We start from the raw sequence: 22,197 nt of genomic DNA, 5'->3' as shown, positions 1-22,197 counted from the left end.
CAGTCAGACAAAATATTACAGTTGAGGGATGGGCTTGGTACAAGATTCTGTTACTGTAAGCATTGCCTCTACTGTAAGGATTGCATTGCCTCTACCCTCTGTATCAAGATATCTTAGACTCTCTTTCAGATATTTGAGCAAGATAAAAACAGAGTAAAATACAGATTACTGTAAAGGACAGATACTAAAGGTAGCTGTTAGAGATGCCCTGCACATGGTAAGGCACAGACAATATAAGCTCTCCATGTTTTGGATCTCGTGCACATTTACAACAAAAAGTAAGTACCAGCACTGATAATAGTACTTATTTCTCATATGTCTTTCTCTCTCAGACTAAATTGTCTTGTTATTTAAACCTTTTTGGCTTGGGATCAAAACTTAAACTCAACAATGTTAATTTGTGGACTAAATGCAAATGATTGCCTTCCATCTTTTTTCTTGGGAAGCTCAGTGGGATTCATCTGAAATGAAAATCAGTGTAGTCTGGGAAGGGCCTAGTGTCTGATAATGGATTTGAGACTGGTTTTAAACCCATGTCCTAGTTCTGGCCGGGACAGAGTTAATTATTTTCTATGGTACCAGGTGTGGTGGTGTGTTCTGTAGTCCCAGCTGCTGACCCAGGTGTTATTCCTGACCATACTACCTCACTGCAGGGAGATAAGGGAAAGGGTCTCCTTCTCCTGCTATGGAGAAGAAAGGAGTTTCTTTCTGGTTCTGGAGAAAGCATGGTGGGTGAAGCATCTGTCGTCCATTGTTTTTCATTGTCCTGGGCTTGCTGAGCATTTTTGCTCAAATAACCCTCTCTTTTTACGTTTTTGTATTTAGTATTGTTGCTGTTGCTGTTCATTTTCTTACCTCATTACTGTTTCCAGTAAATATCTCAATCTTTGATCTCTGCCTTTTGTGTGTCCCATGGAATGGGAGTGGAACAGATTTTCTTTTTAATGGGAATACTAAATTGGGGAATACCATTCTTAAACCAAAACAACCTATGAGAAACCAAACAGTGATGATATTCCCCTGTTTTAAAGCAAACTATTAGAATGCATCTTTTTCTTTCTTGAATTCTCTGTTATTCTAAGGATCAGGGGACGACTTACTGCTTTTCAAATGTTGATTCCTATGATGATAAAATGCCCTGATATTATGCTGCAGTGATGAAATTGAAAATTATTTAACATAATTTTCCTGATGGCTTCTAGAGTGGATTAATACAGAGTTTCTAAAAGGGTTGTGTGTACTGTATGTCTGCTTGACAAAATAGGTATTGCTGAAGCATTTTGCTGATGACTTGTTTGGAGTTGTGTGGATGTTGTTGGAAGTTTGGAAACCTTCATGCAGTTTCCTTACAGTGTTTGTAGACTGCATCCTGGCCTAATAGATTTTTGTAATCAGGGGTCCCAGCACTGAAGTTTGCAGAGAAGGGTCTGTTTTCACCCTTCTCTGCAAACTTCATCTTACCAGTGACTCTGAGGAGTGGCATCAAAAAGGACAAAAAGAAAAGGCATAAACCTCTTTTGATATTGAAAGCATTAAAGAAGTAAAACATACCTATTTAAATGGAAGGCTTGTATAACTTACTTTTTGTATTCACTTTTTAATTTGCTTTTTCCTGTCCAGATGAGAAGGATATAACCTTTGGAGGTGATAGATATAAAGCTCTCTCTGACCGTGTATGTCACTGGTATATTTCAGTATTGACATCAATGGAATATCAAAGATGTGTATATTGCAATCAATGCCTCAAGCTTTTTATGGCACCCTTTTAGTTGAGGATGATGCCAGCCTATGCAAAAAGGGAACCAGAATTTGATAGAAACAGGCAGAGAGAGCAGATGGGAAATTAATTCAGGTTTTCCCGTTCTAGGAAATGTTATCCTAGATAATTGGGCAAGAAACCACAGCTTTGTTGTGCATTTTTTTTCTAGTCTTGCACAGGCTGTTAGCAAATTGGGTGAAAAAATGTTTATGGGTTCCACTTTACCAGTGTAACAGAGAACAACAGCACATTTGGAACACTAATTGGAAAGTGTTAAAGACTATCCTGTGCCTCTGCTTGGGAACTTCTAGCTTCCAAGACAGTCACTTTGCAGAGACCTCAGTAGCTCTCCATGGATCTACTGTTAGAATAAGGGTATGCAACTGAGGCTACTGATTTCTTGCCAAACCTGTGCTGATTTAACCAGGGTACAAATCCTGTGTCAGTGGTCGTGCACATAGCCACTGCATAGCTGTCTGAGATGTCAAGATTAATGAGGTGGGGATTAGTAATTTCAGGAAACAAATGTTTTGGCCATGTAGTTTGGAGATGCTTTTCATTTGATCTGTTCAGTTAAAATCTTGCATTGTGTTTTTGAACTGAGATTTGATTAAAAATAAAAAGTCTTCTGAATTGTTGCTTTCCATCAGCTTGTTTGTCTTCTAAGAGAAGTCAATTGCTTTAGTAATGGATTGTCTCACTTTTGCTTGGTTTTCAGAGATAAGTAAGAACTTAAGGTGGACATACTACCAAGACCAGTATATAGCCTATTGTCCTGTTTTTTGACAGTGGCTGAAAATAAGGAGAAATGAGCAGTATCAACTCATGCTTGTTGTCTTAGTATAATTCCCTGAATATTCTCCTTGCTGCTAGTTTGTAGCTCAGGCTTCACGAGCTTGAGATTTGGTCTGCCTAATTAGTATCTGTGTGGAGACAATCCAAACTGAGTGGCATCACACTGCGATGGGGAGTGTTACCCTGTGTGGCCCTGGGCTCATGATTTCTTGCCCACAGTGAAGAGACACCACTGAGCGGAGAGCACAGACACTGAGAGTCCCATGTGAGTGCTCCTGAGGAATGTCTTGGTAATATTCCCTTACTTGGGACACTGAATAAAGATTCTTGGGAAGTGAGTAATACCTATTAGGTAGATTATGAGCAATTTTGGAATAGAAGCAGAATAGTCCTCACCCACAAAGTGGTGTAATTGTCCACACAGTGTCTTATTCCAATGAATCTCACTTTGTCCCTCAGACTCAGAACCTTATTCCTTCAAGGGGCAGACAGAGGAATATTTTTAATGCCTTTTTTTTACTTTTTATTTTTGACTAGCTTTCAGGGTTCAATTTCGATTGTTTCAGGACTAGCATTCTGGATGTTTGCATCAGTTGTTGCTTTAATTGTGTTTCTATGTAGGAAAAAAATACAGTTGTGAGAACAGTAAAAAAATTAAGTTGCCTACAAGAAGTGCGTCTTGTGGAAGGATAATGTGAAAGACTAGCAAGTGAGTAATAGGAATTCTGTTCTCATGGAATCAACTGTGGTCAGGGCTGCAGTGAAAGACATTTTACAATGGCAAGAGTGTTAAAATAAATTGTGCATTGCATTGCCTCACCTCGCCTCATCTGCCATGTCTCATGTTTTAACTCACTCTTTCTTAACTTGACAGGCAAATATTTGCTTCCCAGTGCAACTGGACAGCAGCTGTGGCAACCTATAGAAACCACTAATCTTGTTCGGATGCGCTACCAAACACTCGGACAGTCAGCACCTTCACTCACTGCTAGTTTGGTGAGTAATTTTTTTCAATGCTAGAAATGTACCCAAAAAATTGTGTCTGTATATCTGTTGGTAGGAGGATGGGGATCAAACCAGGGTCTGTTTCCAGACCAATCTCTTCTCCTTGAGCTGTGTTTTTAAAGTACCTAATGCATGCCTGCACACAACATTAATATGTTGCACTCAATGCACATTAATATGTTGAGTGCAGCTGAATAACATTTATGGTAGCAGTAACTCTGAATTGGGTTACTGGATTTTGCATAAAGCCTGAGCTGAATGTTTCATTAATATAGTGTTTGCATTCAAGTGGTTTCTTTCCTTAAAAAACAGGCATATTTTTTAAGACAGCAATAGAAGGCAGCTGTCTTTTCTCCCAAGCATTCTTTTCTATCAACGTCTGTTTCCACTTCCTGAAGTACTTTGTCGTCATGAGGACATAGATGCATGAAGCATGAGTTTAGTTAAGTCTTTTAGATAAAATGATAAGGGAAGAGAAAGGGGCAGAGATGCATCATACACTTGAACTTTCAGCTTTTTGTTTTCAAGCATCCATTTTACTGCTTTCTGTTTCTGTATATTAATATCTTAATATGTGTTGCAGTTTAATGCAGGGCCCTGTATACTAGCCTATACTTTTCTTCAAAGAGATATGGTAATATATCTCTTGTATAAAGAAAGAAAAAAAATTATTAATGCTTTGCCTCCTCCCTCTCCTACCTTTTGGCTGGCCATTAAGACTTTTTAGATCCATATCTACTTTCTAGGGGAAGCTTATTTTGCATTTATTTTGGATTTTTTTAAAAACAATATTCAGATTGAAGGCAGCTATGGTCAGCCAATGTTGAACAGATACCATCATGACACTTTTTCGTATAATTTTGGTAGGTAGATGGCTCTTTCCTCCATGGTCTGTCTGAAGTAGTATTTCACTTCGAATGCAACGAATCTTCGCCTATAAATCTAATCCTGGTTACTGCTTGGTGGTGCTGCTGTTTGTGGCTCTAGGGCAGATACGGGTTTTTGGACTCCACACTTACTACAAACACTTTGTTCTGTTGGAAGGCCTATGCTTTGAACCCTAATATTTTCCAGGGAGCTAAGTGTCAACCTATGTATTTTGTTAGGTGTGTCAGGGGAGGTATTAGTTATATGTAATCCAAATGAAGTATTTAGATTATGTATAATTGAAATGAAAAAGAAAGTAGATAAACGGTCAGAAATCAATTTAAATTGCATTAAAACCACCTTTTTTCTTCTTTTCTATATTTGGAAATATAAAATTATTTCTTCCAAATTAACTAAATTTAAAAAGGGCTGTGTTGCTATTTGATGCTCTATTTGCACAACTATGAGATGGCATGCAGCTAGCATTATTTTGCTTTTGTTTTGCTGTGATGCTTAAACTATAGGAAGAGGAAGATGCAGCACCATTTTGACAAAAAGTACTTGAAATGGTCATAAAACAGCAGACTAATGAAAAATTCAGTGAGCCTTGCTTCCTTAAGGGCCTTTTACTCATCACCTATATAGTTTTATGGCATATCTGTCTGCCACAGACTTCTTCCTTCCTGTCTCTCCACATCTTTTATCTGTGCCTGACTGCAGTTTCTTTCATGCTGGTGCAAAAGCAGGCAAGAGCCATCTAAGCAGATCTGAGCAGACTGTGCACAGGGTGGAGGTGCAGTTCCTCAGAAGTATATATTTCTTATCTGGAACTGCCGATCAGACTTGCCTCCTAAGGAGGTTAATGTTAGTGTCACATAGGCAGAGGTCTTCTCAAGCCTTCTTTCACAAATACTTTGCTGTCAGGCTTTTGAAGGACTCTGGTCTTCGCTTAAAAGGGGTCATAAATTAGGGATCACTCCCCCTCCTTGCATTGTTTTCATTTCCCCTTGATTCCGTGATTTGACAGAGTTAAATCTGGGAGGCCTATTGTTAGATTCTAGTAATTGGAGCTTCAAATCATATTTAGGAGAGAATTTACCCTTATGTAGAAGAGATATGTATAAAGAATTTTCATGTAGCTGTTTACAGTCTGAATTGAAATTACTTTAAATGTATTGTTTCACTCATCTGAAAAATGGTTAGGCTCTTCTCTAATTCTTTCACTAGGACTGATCATTCTCGCTGGGGTTGATAATCAGCTCATAGGGGTCTAACTGAGCAGTGGTTATGAGCCAATATAGATAAGAATGACAAGTGAACAGGTCAAAGATACATGCTAGTGTTTAGTGCAATTGCAAATAGGATACAAAAGACATACTTTTCCCTTCTTCTGTCAATAATTTATAAAAAATTCATAAAGTCTCTTACTGGTTCACAGTGTAAAACCTATCTGTGGGAAACCATAGATTTTTTTGCAGAATATTGATTAAAAATGGGCTGCAGGTGTTGCTTTGGGTAGAGTTCAATAACCATGCATGATTCACTCGTGTAGTACAGGCAGTTGGACTATAAATTAAAAATAAAGTTGCCGTGTGGAACTATAGAACTGGGTTAAAGATATGTAGGAGAAGGCTGATTTAGTGATGAATGGGCAGTGTATTAGATTTGATGTGGACCCTTAATTCACAGAATCACAGAATAATCTGAGTTGGAAGGGACCCAAAAGGATCATGAAGTCCAGCTCTTGGCCCTGCACAGGACGACCCCATAAATCACACCATGTGCCTGAGAGCATTGTCCAAATGCTTCTTGAGCTCTGTCAGACTTAGTGCTGTGAGCACTTCGCTGGGGAGCCTGTTCCAGTGCCCAACCACACTCTGGGTGAAGAATCTTTTTCTAATACCCAACCTAAACCTCCCCTGTTACAACTTCAAGCCATTCCCTTGAGTTCTGTCACTGCTCACCGGAGTGAAGAGATCAATGTCTGCTGCTCCTCTTCCCTTGTGAGGGAGTTGTAGATTGCAGTGAGGTCTCCCCACAGTTCAGAGGTAGCTAAGTGATAGTCATATTAGCCTTCAATTTCTGTCATGAACATTTTGAGCTGTCCATGACAGATGGATTCTATGGTGGTGGAACAGATGATGGGAGTCTGCAGAGGGAATTAATGTGCACTTAAAAACATCAAGAAAATGGTGCAGAATGTCTTCAACACTAAATGAAAAGGAAAGCTGAGGTGAGGAGTGGTTCTGCTTTAGCATGTTTTTGTGGGTCATATTTGTCTGGTCAGTCCCTTCCTCTCCACAGTCAGTAATACGTGCTCCTGGAAGGCAATTCAGTGTGTGTCTCAGTGCTGACTTTTGCAGGAGTGTAGGGAAACTGTGGTGGAGCTAGTTTATCTGACTCTTTGCACTGTAGCCTGAGAGTCATCATGACTTCAAGCATCTTTTCAGGGTAGGATGGATTGGGAGTTAACTTGGAGTTGCTGCTTCAAGTTGCTACTGCTCCAAAGTATAGGAGTCATTCTCCTGTCCTCTTCCAGTCTCCTGCCACTCCACAAGTATTTTCAAATACCACTTGTAAACTTGCTGTTTTGACTTTTCCATTTATTACTGTGAGCAGAATTTTTGGAAAATCCTTCAAAATAGATTGAAATAAAGCCAAATTTGTTCGTTTCACATTGTAATAAGCTGATATTTTGAAAATTAACAAATCTGAAACTGAGTAATTACGGCTTTATATGCAGAAAGGTATTTTGTGTGACACAGAGGGAATGATATTCTTGATTTCAACATTTTCTAGTTAGCTGCAATATGTAATAACAATGGAAACCTAAACAGAAAATGTCTTTATGATACGTAATGATAAATGCGTAGATGAAAGGGAAAGAATTTGACCAATTTAAGAGGGTAAAATTTCTTCAGATTTGCTTTGGCTTTATAACGGTTTAGTGTCAAACTCCTGTTATGGGTTTCATTGCTTGTTTGACTGTATGGTGTTTTTTTCCCTAATTAAAAAAAAGTAATCTGTATTTGTACGGAGTGTGAAGTCTTCCATTTTGTTTATCTGTTTTATATAAATAAAAAACCCTCTGTGCCACCAGAAAGATTTCTCACAGTCCAGAGAGCTTTCTAAGACAGCGTATTTCATAACTACTTTATGGTAACTTTCACTATGAAATATTGACATAATAAAAATACACTATAAACAAGATCCTCAAATGAAATATGTAGATTGTAATACACTTGGCTTTTAAATTCAGTCCAGACTGGATGTGTGATTTCAGCTTTATAGCAAGTATTGAGCTTAGGTTGGCTATTACTTCTGTTGTGTGATGAGTATACAGCATGAGGTAAAGCAGGCTCCGAAATGCTTGTTATTTCTTCTTGAAAATGTGAAAGATGTCAGTGAAATGACTAAACTTTTACTTAGTCTAATAATGGATCATCTTTGAGTACTTGGAAATAGTTTCTGGTAATATCAAAACTAGAAAAGTAGTAAAGCAGGCCTTTGTGAATGGCTTATGCTGTTTCTCTAAGCAGTGAAGGGATGTTTTTTCTAGGCATGACTAGAAACATTTGCTACTTTTTAGCATCCCCCTGTAAACTCCCTTCCCCACGACTGCAGAAAGACTAAATTTGGAAACATCTGTACTTCAGTTGCTTTTTATTGTAATTTTATCAGTGTTAATTTGTAAGAATGGTCTTATGGTAACTGAAGGGGGCTAATTAGATAAAGTACTGGTTTATAAGTTGGGTTACTGAAAGGAAACAACATAAGAAATGTTTAATGTCTATGAAAAGCAGTTCTACTTCTTCAGAAAGAGCTTTGCCTCTTCCTTTCTTTTAAGTAGTATAATACTGAAAATGAGTAAGTGTGTCTTTGTTAAATATGCCATTAACTTCAGCTAAATTGACATAATGTTGACAGTTATTATGAGAACTGTTTCAAAACTAATTATGCTGATTAGAACTTAACTACCAGTAATTGCATGTATTCAAACTGCACACCAACACTCTTTTGTGTGTTTTATTCCCCAGATGTAAGACAGCCATTTGTTGTCTGAGAAGCTGCAAAATTACAGCATAGATAATAAATGATTGCGAACAAATAAAATACATTCTTTAGAAGCACTAATTGATTAGATAAGTGAATGACAGTATCAATTGTGCTTGGCCAAACCATGTAATTCATAAAGGCCTCCATTTAAATGTTCTATTTTGGAGTTGTATGAAATTTTTCAAATCATTAATTATCTGTGTTCAGTTTTATCTAATGAATATCAGGTGTAGCTGAATTTATTTTTAAGTAAACTTCCTTGAAAGCAAGAGGAACCTGCAGCTGAAACTTGGGTTGCTTTAAGTGTTAGTTTTGTCTGTCCATGGATTCAGGTTTTTGATCCATTAGTGCGAGCAGCTAATTAATGCTCTGAAAGTTAGTGCAGAACAAGTACAAGGATGGCACTTGTGAGAAGCAAAAAAACCATGTAATAGAAATTGTCAAAGTAGCTAATCTTGGCTCTTTATTTAAATCTCCCCAAAATAATTAGCTAGACTTCAGAAACAGAGTCTGAACTGAGGAAGTTACTTGAATGCTAAACCACTGTATAAAGTTGAAAACCACATTCTTGTTTAACTTAAAATGAGCTTAACTTCTAAGAGTAATTACTGAAAATCTTTTTAAAATGTGAGCATTTTATTCCTATGAAATGCTAAAATTGTCAAGTAATGGTAGCAGGTTTTCTGTGCTTCAATTGCTTCTAGCTTTTAAGACTAGAGAGTTGTTCTCCCTTGTGTATTTTATTTCATTAATTCCTTACCCATGAATATGTATTTGCATTCATATTTCTTTGTCTGTATTTGCCTTGTAACAAATACTTAATTGCAGTTCTAACCCAGTAGGTAGATCTAATTTAGTAGTAGCAAGAGGGAGGTGAACATCCATCTTCATAGACATGCCTATATGCTCTGTATTTGTGCACAGCAAAAGATGGAGTAGGCCTGGTCTAGAGCTTTGAAACTGTAATACTTTGACAAGCTGATGCAAGAAGTTGGTGACTGGTTACTCTCTTTAATAAACATATAAATATAAATATAAATATAAATATAAATATAAATATAAATATAAATATATTTGTCTCTATCATTATTTTCAAAATAGTCACAGCATACTTGAATTTAAAACAAAACTGTAGGTTCAGTTGCTTGACAGGGTTCTTGATGTTGACTCCTTTCCTAAGTCATCTGATTAAAACTAGTGGCTTTATTAATTCTTACACTTTCCTTGCTTGTTCTTGGATAAATACAGACGTGGTGGTGGCTGGGGTTAAGACTTCTCCCAGAGAGAGCTTTTGATGTCTCAGAATTGAGAACACAGGTTGTGCTGCAAATTATCATTAATTAAAGAATAATGGGAAAAGTAGGTGAAATAATCATCTCTCAGAGAATAACCTAGGTTAAGAAGTCCTGTTGGCATATACAGTGTGTTTTTCGAAAATATCCCCTTTGTGGTGAAGTAGGTGACTTCCCATCAGCCCCAGTTCACTTCCAGGTGTCAGGATGTACTTGAGCATAATCTAGAACTGAAAGGAGATATTGCTCAGTTTACTAGAGTTCAATGTAGGTATAACCCTCTTCTGTATCCTATTAATGGTACAGGATGCGTAGAGATCAAGTGTTTGTAGGAGCTAAGCAATAAATCCCTGTTTTGCACAAGTACTATGCTTCTGTTTTCAAGGTGTCTTCTTCCTTCATGAGAGGCTTACCCTGAGTAGTGAAAAGGCTCACTAGGACCAGTTTCTAGTTCTGGATAATGAAGAATCTAGGGCTGCTAAAATTGCTTCCTTTAGGCTGTTAAATTTTTTTTGGCTGGGGATGCCTTGTTCTTTTAGATTTTTGTTTGGTGTGTAGGACCCACACGGTTGAGATCAGTATGCTGGGTTAAATGCAGTGATTCACCTCTGGAACTGAAGCTTCTGACTGTGTGTTTGTAGTGGCTCTGAATAAGGGCTTATTCTTGTCTGCTGTGATGTTTGAGTTGTCTTTGTGTGGTGTTAGAGATTGTAGTCTTAAAATGTCATCTAGAATTGTGTTACCAGTCTCACTTAAAAGTGGGAAAACTGGAAAGTGTTACAAAAGGGAGGCCATGAACTTTTCACCCAGGTAAAATTTGCCACATGAGAAATAAAGAAGTAGTGGTGTTTGGCAGTAAACTCTATGACCAGAAGAAATCAATGTGTAATCACTTACAGTGTTTGAAGTTTAGATGCCTTTCTGGGAATAAAACTTTCTCAATGTGTTGTTGGACTTAGAAGATAACTGCATAAAATTATAACCTGTGATTAACAACAGATAAGATTCAGGAATATAGTGATGGACTTCTCTGGCTTTAGATCAAAAGCTTCTGGAACTCCTTAAAAGATTTATAGGTATGGAAAAGGAAGGGGGATAAAGAGGTTAGAAGAGACATGAGGAGCAGGAAGAAACTGGAAAAATGACTGACATTTGGAAGGATCTAGGAAAATTTAGCCATAATGCTGTCTCCTGTTCCCCCGTTCACAAAAATCAGTCTGCTGTGAATTCATTGTCAGTTATTATGTTAATGAAACACAGATTCATCTGTAGTTTTTAACATTTAATGAGAAAATAGTAAATAACAAGTTGCAGGGAGATTCTCCTTTGCTGGATGAGTGTGTGCTCATGTGCAAACCTAATTTGATTGGTCTGATTTCCAGTCTCAGAAGTATGTAATGAAAGTTTTTTGCTGGCTTTAAAATAAACTGACATAAAATGGGCATGGGGAGCGACATTATGAGTCTATATTGCCTATACTTCTCTCTGCATTCAAGATCTGAAGTGGGAGATGTTGATAACCTCAAAGTGAGTGCTCCCTGTGTGGCGTACATCAGCAGTAGTAGGTTAGGGTGTTGCTTGGTGTTCTTATGAGGCAGTTACAATTTCTTTGGCTGTTCTTAGCAGTCTTAGGAATTTGGTACTCATGCATAATTAGGATAGGTTGATTAATTAAAAAAAAAAGCTGTAGAGGACAAGGTACTGCTCCACTGACCTGAATTTTAATAGTGATACTCTGTATTGTTAGGAAACTTAATTTTTAGCATTGTAAAAAACTTTTTTTTGTAGTGCTGCTATCACCATAGAGAACTTGATTGCTGCTGTGGCAGTTTCAGTTAACAAAAATGCAAATACTGAAGTTCTTTGAACTTCCTAGTAAAGTTTGGCTTAAGATGATGGGATTGTTTGGAAGCTGATGAGGCATATTCCTTTCTGCTAATTTTTTTTTTTGCTGTGGGGTAATATCCATATATTAAAGGATAACTAAATAGGGCTCAGTTCTAAATTGATGAAGTAACATTTTTATTTTCCTTCCTGTAAGTCATCATGTTCATGCAACTTGCAAAGTGACTGTAATGTGGCAGAGGATGGAAGCAGACAGTGTGGAAACAATAGCTCTCATTCCTCAAGCGGAAATACTCCCATGGTTCTGATGATAGCTGTAACTCTCAAAACAAAGAGACTCAGACTGGGCTGAACGACTCTGCTGACTTACAGGCACTGGAGCAGAGAGGGGAAATGTAGTCAGTTTGTCCAGATCTCTTGTGGGAATCACCATTCCTCCTCACTGATTTTTTTTTAAGTTCCAAAAAGCAAAGGTATCTAGCAAGAATTTTTCTGAACATACGGCAGAGTACTTTGGTGTTGGATGGTGCATTGCTACCTCTAATCTTTACAGTTTTAGGTTGAAAAGCAGATGCTGTTTTACTGACCTGAAACTTTAAGTGGGTTGACTGTCACAGTTGGCTTTGACACATGCTGCTGGGTATTTGTACCTCTGGTTTTCAGTCAGACTTTCTTGTACATTCATGTGAAATTTATGTCTTACTGTAAAATGCACTTCTGTCCTGTGGAGGAAGAAGTGCATTTTACAGTTTGTGGACTTTGATATTTTTTACCATACCTTACCTCTTAGTCTTCTTGCAACCTCTCCCTTGTCCTGATATACAGTGATTTAAAATGTTTTGGCTTCCCTGGTGTGACACAGTCATTGTGTTTGTTTCTCTCTTCTGTATACTTCTGTATACTACTGGACTGATGATTTTTAGCATTAACTCTGTTGTCATCTCAGTAAAGATAGAAAGCATTGGGTTTTAAAAAAAATTTTCTTTTATCACAATATGCCCTGTTGTGGTGCATATGTCTATATCCAGTTCTATCATATTTTTAATAAAGCAATAGTACCATAATATCATTGCATCCATTAAAGATTTTCTTTCATGGTGGTGTGAAGATTAAGAAAACGAGGTAAGTGCTCAAGCTGACCTAATGTCACTTGAGTAAAAGATACAATAATCAGCAGGGGATTGGTTAACTGCTACTCTCACATGAATACATTTAACCTCTTGATCGTTGTGGAGTATCTGCAATTATGTGGTGCAATGGAAGATATTCAGTATTTGGTCAGTTAAATTCAGAAATGATGGTTGGCTTTGTAAAGCATGAAATAATTTCAGAGTAATAATATACACCTGGCTGATCATACAGTCCATTTTCTATCTGTTAGGTTGTCTATTTGAGAGAGAATGAAGGTAGTAAGAAACAAAGTTGAATTATGAGATTGCCTGCTGTAAATGAGGGAGAAAAAAGAGTGAGTTCCCTTAAAGTAGGAGAGCTAACCTACAGTTGGAGTTGGATCTCAGCGTATTTCATTAATCTCATAAAAATTTTTCTTTCCAGTAAAAGCATACTCTGAACAAACTTTTCTATCATGATGTTGCTTTTCCAGAAACCTTTAACTGTGAATAAATGTTTTTTAGTCTGCTTGTTATATGTCCTCCACCTATTAAATATGGGATTGCAGCTGGTGATAATTAGGAGAACATTTCCTTTTATCCTAGACTTCCTTACTTTGCTGATTTGTAATGGAACTTCCATCCATAGGGAGTGAAGAGTTCAGCAAGGTAAACTATCTTCTGAATTCGAATTTTGAAAGGCTAAGCTATTGCTCTCAGCTGAAGGAGGGTGTTTTTGTGAAGCAACAGGACCACGTGTAGTGGAAAGTATTGAATCTTACAGTGAAAGAAACAGCCAAAACACATCAAGAAGAATTATGTGTCCTTAAGCCAAAGTACATTAATGTGTTATCTCATTGAGAAAATACTGCATTATTGCTACTGTAAATGCTTTTAAAAAGGAAAATGGGACATCAGAATAAAGGAGACTAGATTCATCATTGTTCTGAATGATTGCAAAACAGGAACTTAAATCTTGCCAAAGTTCAATAATTGTGGTTGGAATGCAGCTTGCCTAGTACTGATTTCACTTGAGACTCAAACTTCTAAATAATTAACAAGGATTATTTAGAATGTAATTGTTATTACTGTTTTGCCGTGAGATTTTTTAAAAAGAATTTGCTTCCTTTTCCATATACAGAATCTGAAATATTTGATTGAGCTAACTGTTAGAAAATGCCTCAACTCAGAGGGTTTTTTACTTCTTCTCTGAAAACATGCCATGTGTGGCACTTCAAATTCTAAGATTAAAAATGGCATAACTCCTGTATGTTTGATGTTAGGTTTACTTTGGGGAGATACTGAGACAAATAGTTTGGCAACTTCTGAAAAAAGGAAGAACATTTTGGTGTGTGTATCTCAGTTCTCGGTGAAGAGATCCCTGAGAGATAAAGACTGTACTCATGATGTGCCTGTCTTTTCAGAAAGAAATTTCTTTTATGCTATTGTGTAATTATTTAAAACTTAGAAAATTGGAGGGCTGGTTGCCTTGTTTGAATCCATAATCTAGCTATGCTTTTTGGTGGAGTGAGAAACAAGTATTTGGTGGAAAAGGCAAAATGGCTGATGTTGTCAAGTCTCTTGTGAACAATATTCTTGTATATGTTCTGTCACTGAAAGAGGAGTTGATTACTTACTTAAAACTTACTTGAAAAATTGGTTTGCTTCTGAAACAATTATTTTTCTTCTAATATTTTCATGGCTGATTTATTACTATTACGTAAAGTAATGAATTTTCCCTCTGAATGAGTAGTGAACCCAGAAACAAGTTGGTGCAAGTAGGATTTCGTCCGGCAGGTGGCATGAAGATCCAATGTGTACCAATGCTGTCCGTGGAATGTGGCCATTCCTGCATGTGTAATTGTGACTATTGGCAAAGTACATATGCTTTCATGTGAAAAAGTGGTTTATTTTCAAGAACCTTAAAATATAATTAGCAGAATCAATAGTACTTTATTAAGAAACAGCAGCAGTGAACCCTGCTTCTCTACGTGTAATAAATTGTTGCCAACTGCTAACCTGTGGCTTGCCACTTGTATACATTTATCAGCTCCAGAAGAAGAGAATTAGAGTTTTTCTAATTGAGGAATCTTGAATTTTCCCTGCTGGTGATCTGTGTTCTGAGTAATATACATTGAGAATAATTAACTCTTAATGCACTGCTGGACCTAGCAGTAGGAGTGCATCTTGGACACACAGCAAGCCAGCCTGGCTTATCTGAATGTGTGGTTCTGCAATGTGGTAAAGTGGAGCACAAATTCAAACACAATCACTGTCAATCAATGCAGTGATTATTGCCCAAAAGTCTTTACTTCTGAAGCACAGAGGAGATATAAGTGGAGTAATGCACTTTTCTCTGTGTCTATGGATAGGATTGTAATACTGAAGGAGGATAGAGGAAAAACTGTAGAGAACTCACCAGTTCACTCAATAAAAGAACACTTTTATTGTCAGGCTACCAGTGCTTTCTCAGTGCTGTAGCTGGGGGCTCAGAAGAGGCAGTGCCTTGAAAACATTTGGCTGGTGGAGCATGTATATTTTCTTCTCCTGAGGAGCGGTGGTTATTGTGTTGCACCCTGAAAGGAAGCTGTTGGTTTCACGTGGAGCATTTATTCCCCACTTTTTCTAAGCCCTTAGAAGGGACATTAGGCAAATGTATACAGAAGCATAAATAGCTATATAGATAAAATACTCCAACCTTTCCACCCAGAATAATATAATATACATTGCTCACAGTGTCTAAAATTGTATATTAATTACTGTGCCTTGTTAGTAGTTAATGATTATGTTGTGGATATTGCTTTATTCTTTTAAATTCATTAGTTTCTCAGAATTTCAATGGGTGTTAATGACTATTAATAAATTGGCTTTGTCAATCTCAGTTTTAGACAAGGCAACTTTAGCTCCTAATATTGTGAGTATCAGGAGCTAAATTGTAAGAATTGTTTTCCCTGTTTCTTAAAATAATGTGCAAGTTCCTATGATATCACTGCATGGCTTCTATGGGTAAATGAGACCTTGGAAAATAAATCATGAAAACTGAGTGGTGTATTTTCATTACCCCATTCAAGTTATTTGTGATAACGCTGGCCTATATTCCCTCACTGACTGAATATCTTAAATATGCTTTCCTGTTAATACTGAAACAACCACCCTTCCTGTGGTTGTATGAGGAAGTACTTGCAAAATGTATTGCAGAGCTACAGTTCTGTCTGCTAGTCTGGACGTACAGACTAAAAAGGTATTTGCTGCTTTGGGTGGATTACAGCATCCCTTATCTCGGCGACGGTGTTAAGTGTTGGTCTGTCAATTTTTGCTGCTAATTTTGATGAAATGTCTCACTTCCAATGCTGTAGCCAATTTCAGTGACAGTTCACAGATAACAGAGCTTCTGAAACTTGAAGGAACAAGATGCAGATGGGTAGTGCTGTTTCCATAACCTTTTTTTCCTTAGAAAATATTAAAAACATTGCATTAAAGACGACCCTTGGGTAGCGTAACAGTATATGGTGATACTGTAAGTTTTTGATGTACATAAGATGGCTAGATGTTGATCTGTATAGAATTCTTTAGAGATAATCTCCATTTTGATTCACTTCCAGAATGACTTTTGAAATTGATAGAAGGAATATATGCTCATGTTCCATCTCCCAGCACCATGGGTTTTGCTTTCATGCTTCTGTGGCATTGCCTGATGATGATCATTAACAACATTGAGATTCTAATGAAATCCCTTTTCCCCACAGCATTGTGGAGTGGCATTAGGGATGGTTTGGTGTGGATATATGGTGTGGATATGTACAGGACAGTTGAAAACTTCTGGATTATATAGTTGTTTTTAGAGATTTTTTTTTTGTGTGTGTAATAGAAAATAATGTACTGTGTCTGCATAGGGTGTTTGAAATTCAGTGTAAAATATTAGGGGCAAATTTCTTTAGGAACTGAAACTGTTTTCAGAATGCTACAGAACACGAATGTGATCTATATTAGAATTTCTTTATCATATGCAGAATGTGATTGTTTTGGTGTGGAACATAAAGGTGGCTCAATTTCCCTTATGACTGTTCAGAAAAATAACCTTGAGTTCCTTTGTGGAATTGTAATGTTGTCTTCCCTTGACAGAAGCACAGAATAAGCTGATTGGAAGGGACACACAAGGATCATAAAGTCCAACTCCTGGTCCTGTGCAGGACACCGTAAGAGTCACACAGTGTGCCTGAGAGCATTGTCCAAATGCTTCTTGAACTCTGTCAGGCTGGTGCTGTGACCACTGCCCTGGGGAGCCTCTTCCAGTGCCCAGCCACCCTCTGGGTGAAGAGCCTTTTCCTAACAGCCAGCCTAAACCTCCCCTGACTCAGCTTCATGTCCTTTCCTCGGGTTCTGTCACCGGTCATGAAACTGCAGAGATCAGTACCTGCCTCTAAGCTTCCCCATGTGAGGGAGTTGTAGACTCTCCCCTCAGTCTCCTCCAGGCTGAACAGACCGAATGACCTCAGCAGCTCCTCATACAGCTTCACCTCAAGGCCCTTCATCCTCATGTCCTTCCTTTGGACACTCTCCAATAGCTTTATATCCTTGTTATACTGTGGCACCCAAAGCTGCCGCCAGCGCTGGAGGTGAGGCTGCCCCAGTGCAGAGCAGAGCAGGACAATCCCCTCCCTTCCAGGATGGCCATGCTGTGCCTGATGCCCCCCAGGACAGGGTTGGCTCTCCTGGCTGCCAGGGCACTGCTGACTCATGTTCAACTTGCCATCAACCAGACCCCCAGGTCCTTCACTGTGGGGCTGTTCTCCATTCAAATCCACAAAAGCAGTGTTTGAAGGAGTTTGTTTCAAAATCATTTCAACTACGACATCCACGGGGACACACCCTGGTATGCTCTAATTGTTTTCTCTTCTCTAATGTGCTTAGAGAAAGGATGCATAAGAATTAATGTTAAACACTTCCAGGCATCTGTAGTTATAGTTTGTCCACTCACCTTGACTTATGAAATTATGGCAGTTGAAATATTTTAATTTTTCTAGTAAGTTAGTTGAATAGCTTATCAGTGGACAAAAATACAAAGAAAAGCTCCCTTTTTACCTGTGCTGGGAAAAAGTTACTGTTATTTTGGATTGCAAGTTATCAGAATATAAGGCAATTATTTCATTGCTTGTTATCTATTCTAAGCATATGAATTTTGACATTTAGGAAGAAAATAATTATTTTTAAAACCCACTGATGGTGATTGGATGGTGTAGAGTATTTAAGGTATACAAAATAGCCCTGACAGAGATGGATTTGGGGGCAGAGTCCAAATGCGTTTTTTCTAGGTGCATTATTAGTATGATTTATCATATGCTACCACCATGAGAATGGCAGCCACACATGGGGCATGTGTATGCATAAAATTAAATTTAAATTAAATCTGCATTGTGAAACTTCAGTTACATATTCATATATATTTTTGCATGCTTAGGTTTTATCTGGTTGATTGGCTGATTTCAGTAATTACAGTGACTTCCAAATTTTCTTGGTTTTGTCAATCAATATTATTTTCTAAGTGAAGCTGTATGATTAATGCAGAAAAATGGCAGTTGAATGAGAAGAAAAACTTCCTCAATTTGCATAATTGTCCTAAAAACTATCTTCTACCATGTTTTGTTGCAGCTTTAAATAAACATGGACTTAGGAGTACGTATCTAAATTAGTTCTGAAACATCCTTCACATTTAATCAGGTCAAATGCTTCATTTATAGGGGAGAAAAAATTGTGGCAAAATTTGAGGTTGATTACTTTCTGTCTTAAAAGAATTTTGTCTTCCTTGATGTAGGGGAGGAAGGAAAAGTTTCTTTTTTATACACTGTACACGTTTTGTTTTGTGGTTCATGTACAACTGAACTGTGCCTTTCTGCTACAAATGATGTGAAGTGATCTGTGAGGCATTTTGCTGTATTTCATATATATAAATATAAGGGTAGTTATATTAGAATGTTTCAAAGAGCACGTTTATACTTAATGATTTTCCTTCTAAAACACGTTTCATACCATGATCTTATCTGCCATGGTTTTGATAGTGATTATAACTGAAATAATAATCTGAAAAATAATGTAAGCCCCCAGAAAAAACTAGTAGGCATTATTCATTTTCAAACATGTAGATGCACCTTTGGGAATATCTAAAGAGATTTATAAATTGTGAGAAAATTCAGTGGATGCTTTCCTTTTATGTGAAAACCCCTGCCTTTCAGTTCCTTCCAATACACCTTTATAAAATGCAGCACAAGCCTAGGAAAATGCCACTTCTAGATATGACCACGAGTGCAGTTCTGACTGAAAGATAGTTTTATACTTTTCTGGTTGGGATTTATCTCATCTTCCACTGGAAGGCAGTCTTCTCTTTGTTTCATTCTTCTGCCTTCCAGTATTACTTAGGTAGCTGTATCAGTGATCTTCAGCATATTGCAACACAAAGTAGTACTTGCACTCTGTCTGTAGTTAGATAGTTTCTTCATGCATGTACATCTGTGCTTTGTCTGCTTATAATAATTTCTTGTAAATTCTCCTCCTATGAACTTACAGTTTCTGTGACACTTGAGGTATTTTGTTAGAGCAAAGACTTTTTGCATGTGTGCCTGTCAGTGACACGTTACTTGACAAAATCACTTTCTTCTTCTGTTGTTCTAGTAATGACCTCTGAGCTAGATGGCATGGGGTACTTTTAATTCATGCATATATACTAGGCAGTTATGTATAGTGGGATAGGCTGCAATGATGGTTAGACCAAAGCTAATTACACCTCAATATTACTTCTAAAGGAACTGATAAATTGAGCATTGGGAGATCTTGTATTTCAGTGATTAAAAAAATAAAACTTGTGCAAATACGTATTTAGGTTGGGTATAAAAATGCAAACAATGTTGCAGCTGAAATCTGCAGTGTGTCATGAGAGACATGGTAAGGTTTTACCTCTCATGCTTGAAACTTGACAGTCTTTGGCTAATAAATTTTTGCCACGCTCACTGGAAGCATTACAGCAGCATTTAAATTGTCATTCACTTGCCTTTTGTCATTTTTGGAAACACAAAAGAGATAGGATGTGAAGACACATAAGTGTGAATGATTGGGATAAAGTTTTGAAGTGTTATCAAAGAAGAAAGACGACACTTCAGAATGGAAAAGGGAACACAGGAGTATTGGGAGGAACCCATAGGAAATAATGTAACATTTTTTTCCCTTTGTTTCAAGCAGGTGAGGGATCTAGTCACCTTTCAGTTTGATTCTGTAAAGTGAAAGAGTTTTCACTCGGGTCAGCATGCTGCTTGAAGTTCAGGAGGGTTGAGTAGTGTTTGTTACAGAGGAGGTTAGGATGGGTGCGACACCCTCAATGGCCTACAAATCTGTAAATCTGTCAATGTATTTGATTTTTCTTGTCTCCCACTTGTGGAACTGGAGTTTTGGTCAGTATGAGCATCTTCTTTCTTAACTAAAATACAGCTCTGGTCCTATAACTGAAATCTGTGATGGCTGAGTTTTAAGCCATTGGCCCAATGTGATAGATGCATTTGGAGCTGGAGACATGGAGGGACAGGGAAGGGGAAACAAGTTCAGTTAATGGCACTGTGTAGCTCAGATAAAAACTGACTGTTTTTTTAGAATAACATGGTTGGAAGTCTCAGAGAAATGTAGCTTAGTGGGAGTGCTGAAATGATATTTTTTAAACTGTAACAAGTGTAAAACAATAACGTTCATGCATTTCAGTCATATGAAGAAGAGTTGAGGGTTGGGGGCAGGGAACACAGCAGCCTTTTCTTTCTCTGTTCTTCAGATAAGCTGCTACTGTTCAGCGTTATCGTTTCAGCAATCCTTCATTTTTTGTTCTAAATGCCTTTGCTCCTGGCAGGTTTTACTACTATGGAACGTACATGGACTACTTCTCAAAATGATGCAATCTGACAGGAAATCAATATTTCTTTTTCGTATTAGATTTACGGGTGTGATTGTCATAGCCCTCATCTTAGACTGTTAATGGTGAATAGCTAATAGCATGGTGACAGCTTTTGGGGGGCAAAAAAAAAAAATCAATGATTTGTTTAACCAGAAGCTTGGCACATATGAAAACTCCAGGACCGTTTTGCTGCTTAGAATCTGTGTTTTCAGACGTAACCTTTTAGGATGTAGCACCTAGTTTTTCACGGAGACGAGTTTCCCTTGCACCGGTGGGGTCAGCTGAGCTGATGAGAAGCCCTCGGGCGACAAGCCCAAGGTCACAGCCGGACCTGCTGGCCGCGGTGCCTGCACCCCTGAGGCAATCCGTCCTCTCTCCGCGGGTTCTCCGCAGCCTCACATGGGAATCCCGCGGGGCGCGGCTTGTTGCGCGGCGCCGGTAGAGCAGCACTGCAGTTCCATTCCGCAAGTGAACGCGGGCTCGTTCCTGCCGGCTGTGTCGCCGCGGATGGCCCGGGCCGGGCCGGGCTCGGGTCGGGGCGCGGCGGGAGCGCCCGCCGGACTGCGCCCCGAAGTTGCCGGGGCGCGCACCTCGCGCGGTCACGTGCGGCGGCGGCGCCAATCGGCGCGGGCGTGATGTCAGCGCTCGGCAGCTGCGGGGATGCGGAGCGGGGTCCGGGCGGTCCGGCATGGCCAGGCGGCGCCGCGCGGCGTGAGGGCGGCGGAGCGCCGGCATGGACGAGCCGGGCATCCTGCGGAGGCGCGGGCTGCAGGTAGGGGCGCGGCGCGGCGCTGGCGGGGCGACCCGCGCTCCCGCAGTTGGGAAGTTGCCCTCCTCACCTGCGGCGGGGCGCGGCGGCGGCGGGCGCGGCCGCGGGGGGACACCTGTGGGCGGGCGGGGCGCGGCGGCGGCAGGGCTGCCCGGCGCGGGGCCGGGCGGCGGGCTCGTCCGCGGAGCAGGCGGTGCAGCCCGTGCCCGGGCGCTGCCCGCGGAGCCGGAGAGGCGGGAGCGGCGGTGGCGGCGCGGTGTCCCCGCCAGCCGCGCTCCGGGCCGGGCAGCGGACGGGCATTGCCGGGGGGGTGAAAGTTTGGCCGGCGCTCGGCGCTCCGGGCGGCTGCGGCGCACTTTGTTGAACGGCGGAGCGGGCGCGTCTTCCTTTCCCGGGCAGCTTTGGGTGACTGTTCCGCTGGCGCCCCTAAACTCCAGAAATCGCCGTATCCCAAATGGAGTGAGGGTTACGGCACGCTTTTGGTACCGCATGTTGTTTGAAGCCAAGACTCGAGCCGTATACTCTCTTAGGGTAATATATAAACAGCTCAAATAATTAAATATGTAAATATTTATATACGTATGTATGTTGGCGGAGAGTGTATTGATAAAGAACATGTGACTAGCGGAATACAGGGTGTAGTTACTTTTTTACTATTTCGCCAAAATGGAGCACCACCTCAAACTATATCATTACGGCCCATTGTTCAGAAAGCCCCTTTGCTCAAGTAGCTCTCAGCGATGAATGTACTTCCTTTCTTTTGTTTTCCTCCA

The 22,197-nt window shown here is 39.3% G+C and overlaps 1 protein-coding gene and 1 long non-coding RNA gene across 8 annotated transcripts in view; one reads left to right on the top strand and one right to left on the bottom strand.

Annotated features, from left to right (window-relative positions):
* The window catches only part of MAST4 (microtubule associated serine/threonine kinase family member 4), a 232,727-nt gene that overhangs the window by 14,769 nt on the left and 195,761 nt on the right, over positions 1-22,197 (top strand). For 4 of the 6 annotated variants that reach the window (XM_085042888.1, XM_085042887.1, XM_085042885.1 and 1 more), the window contains exon 2: positions 3,429-3,550. In XM_085042888.1, the coding sequence (XP_084899014.1) occupies positions 3,429-3,550 (122 nt within the window). Of the gene's footprint in view, positions 1-3,428; positions 3,551-21,301; positions 21,428-22,197 lie in introns of those variants that run through there. The other 2 variants (XM_085042893.1, XM_085042889.1) reach the window with 2 other exon arrangements.
* LOC146424930 (uncharacterized) lies at positions 14,030-16,653 on the bottom strand. Of its 2 annotated transcripts, none has more exons than XR_014846919.1 (3): positions 15,959-16,653; positions 15,148-15,304; positions 14,030-14,841 (listed from the first exon to the last, which is right to left on the bottom strand). It is a non-coding gene; the product is annotated as an uncharacterized LOC146424930 (long non-coding RNA). The 2 variants fall into 2 exon arrangements; XR_014846920.1 differs by having other exon boundaries at positions 16,071-16,653.

Source organism: Lichenostomus cassidix, chromosome Z, assembly GCF_008360975.1.
Source record: "Lichenostomus cassidix isolate B80296 chromosome Z, HeHo_3.0, whole genome shotgun sequence".
NCBI lineage: Eukaryota > Metazoa > Chordata > Aves > Passeriformes > Meliphagidae > Lichenostomus > Lichenostomus cassidix.
Note: the sequence above shows the minus strand (reverse complement) of the source record. Positions and strands in the feature narration are given on the sequence as shown.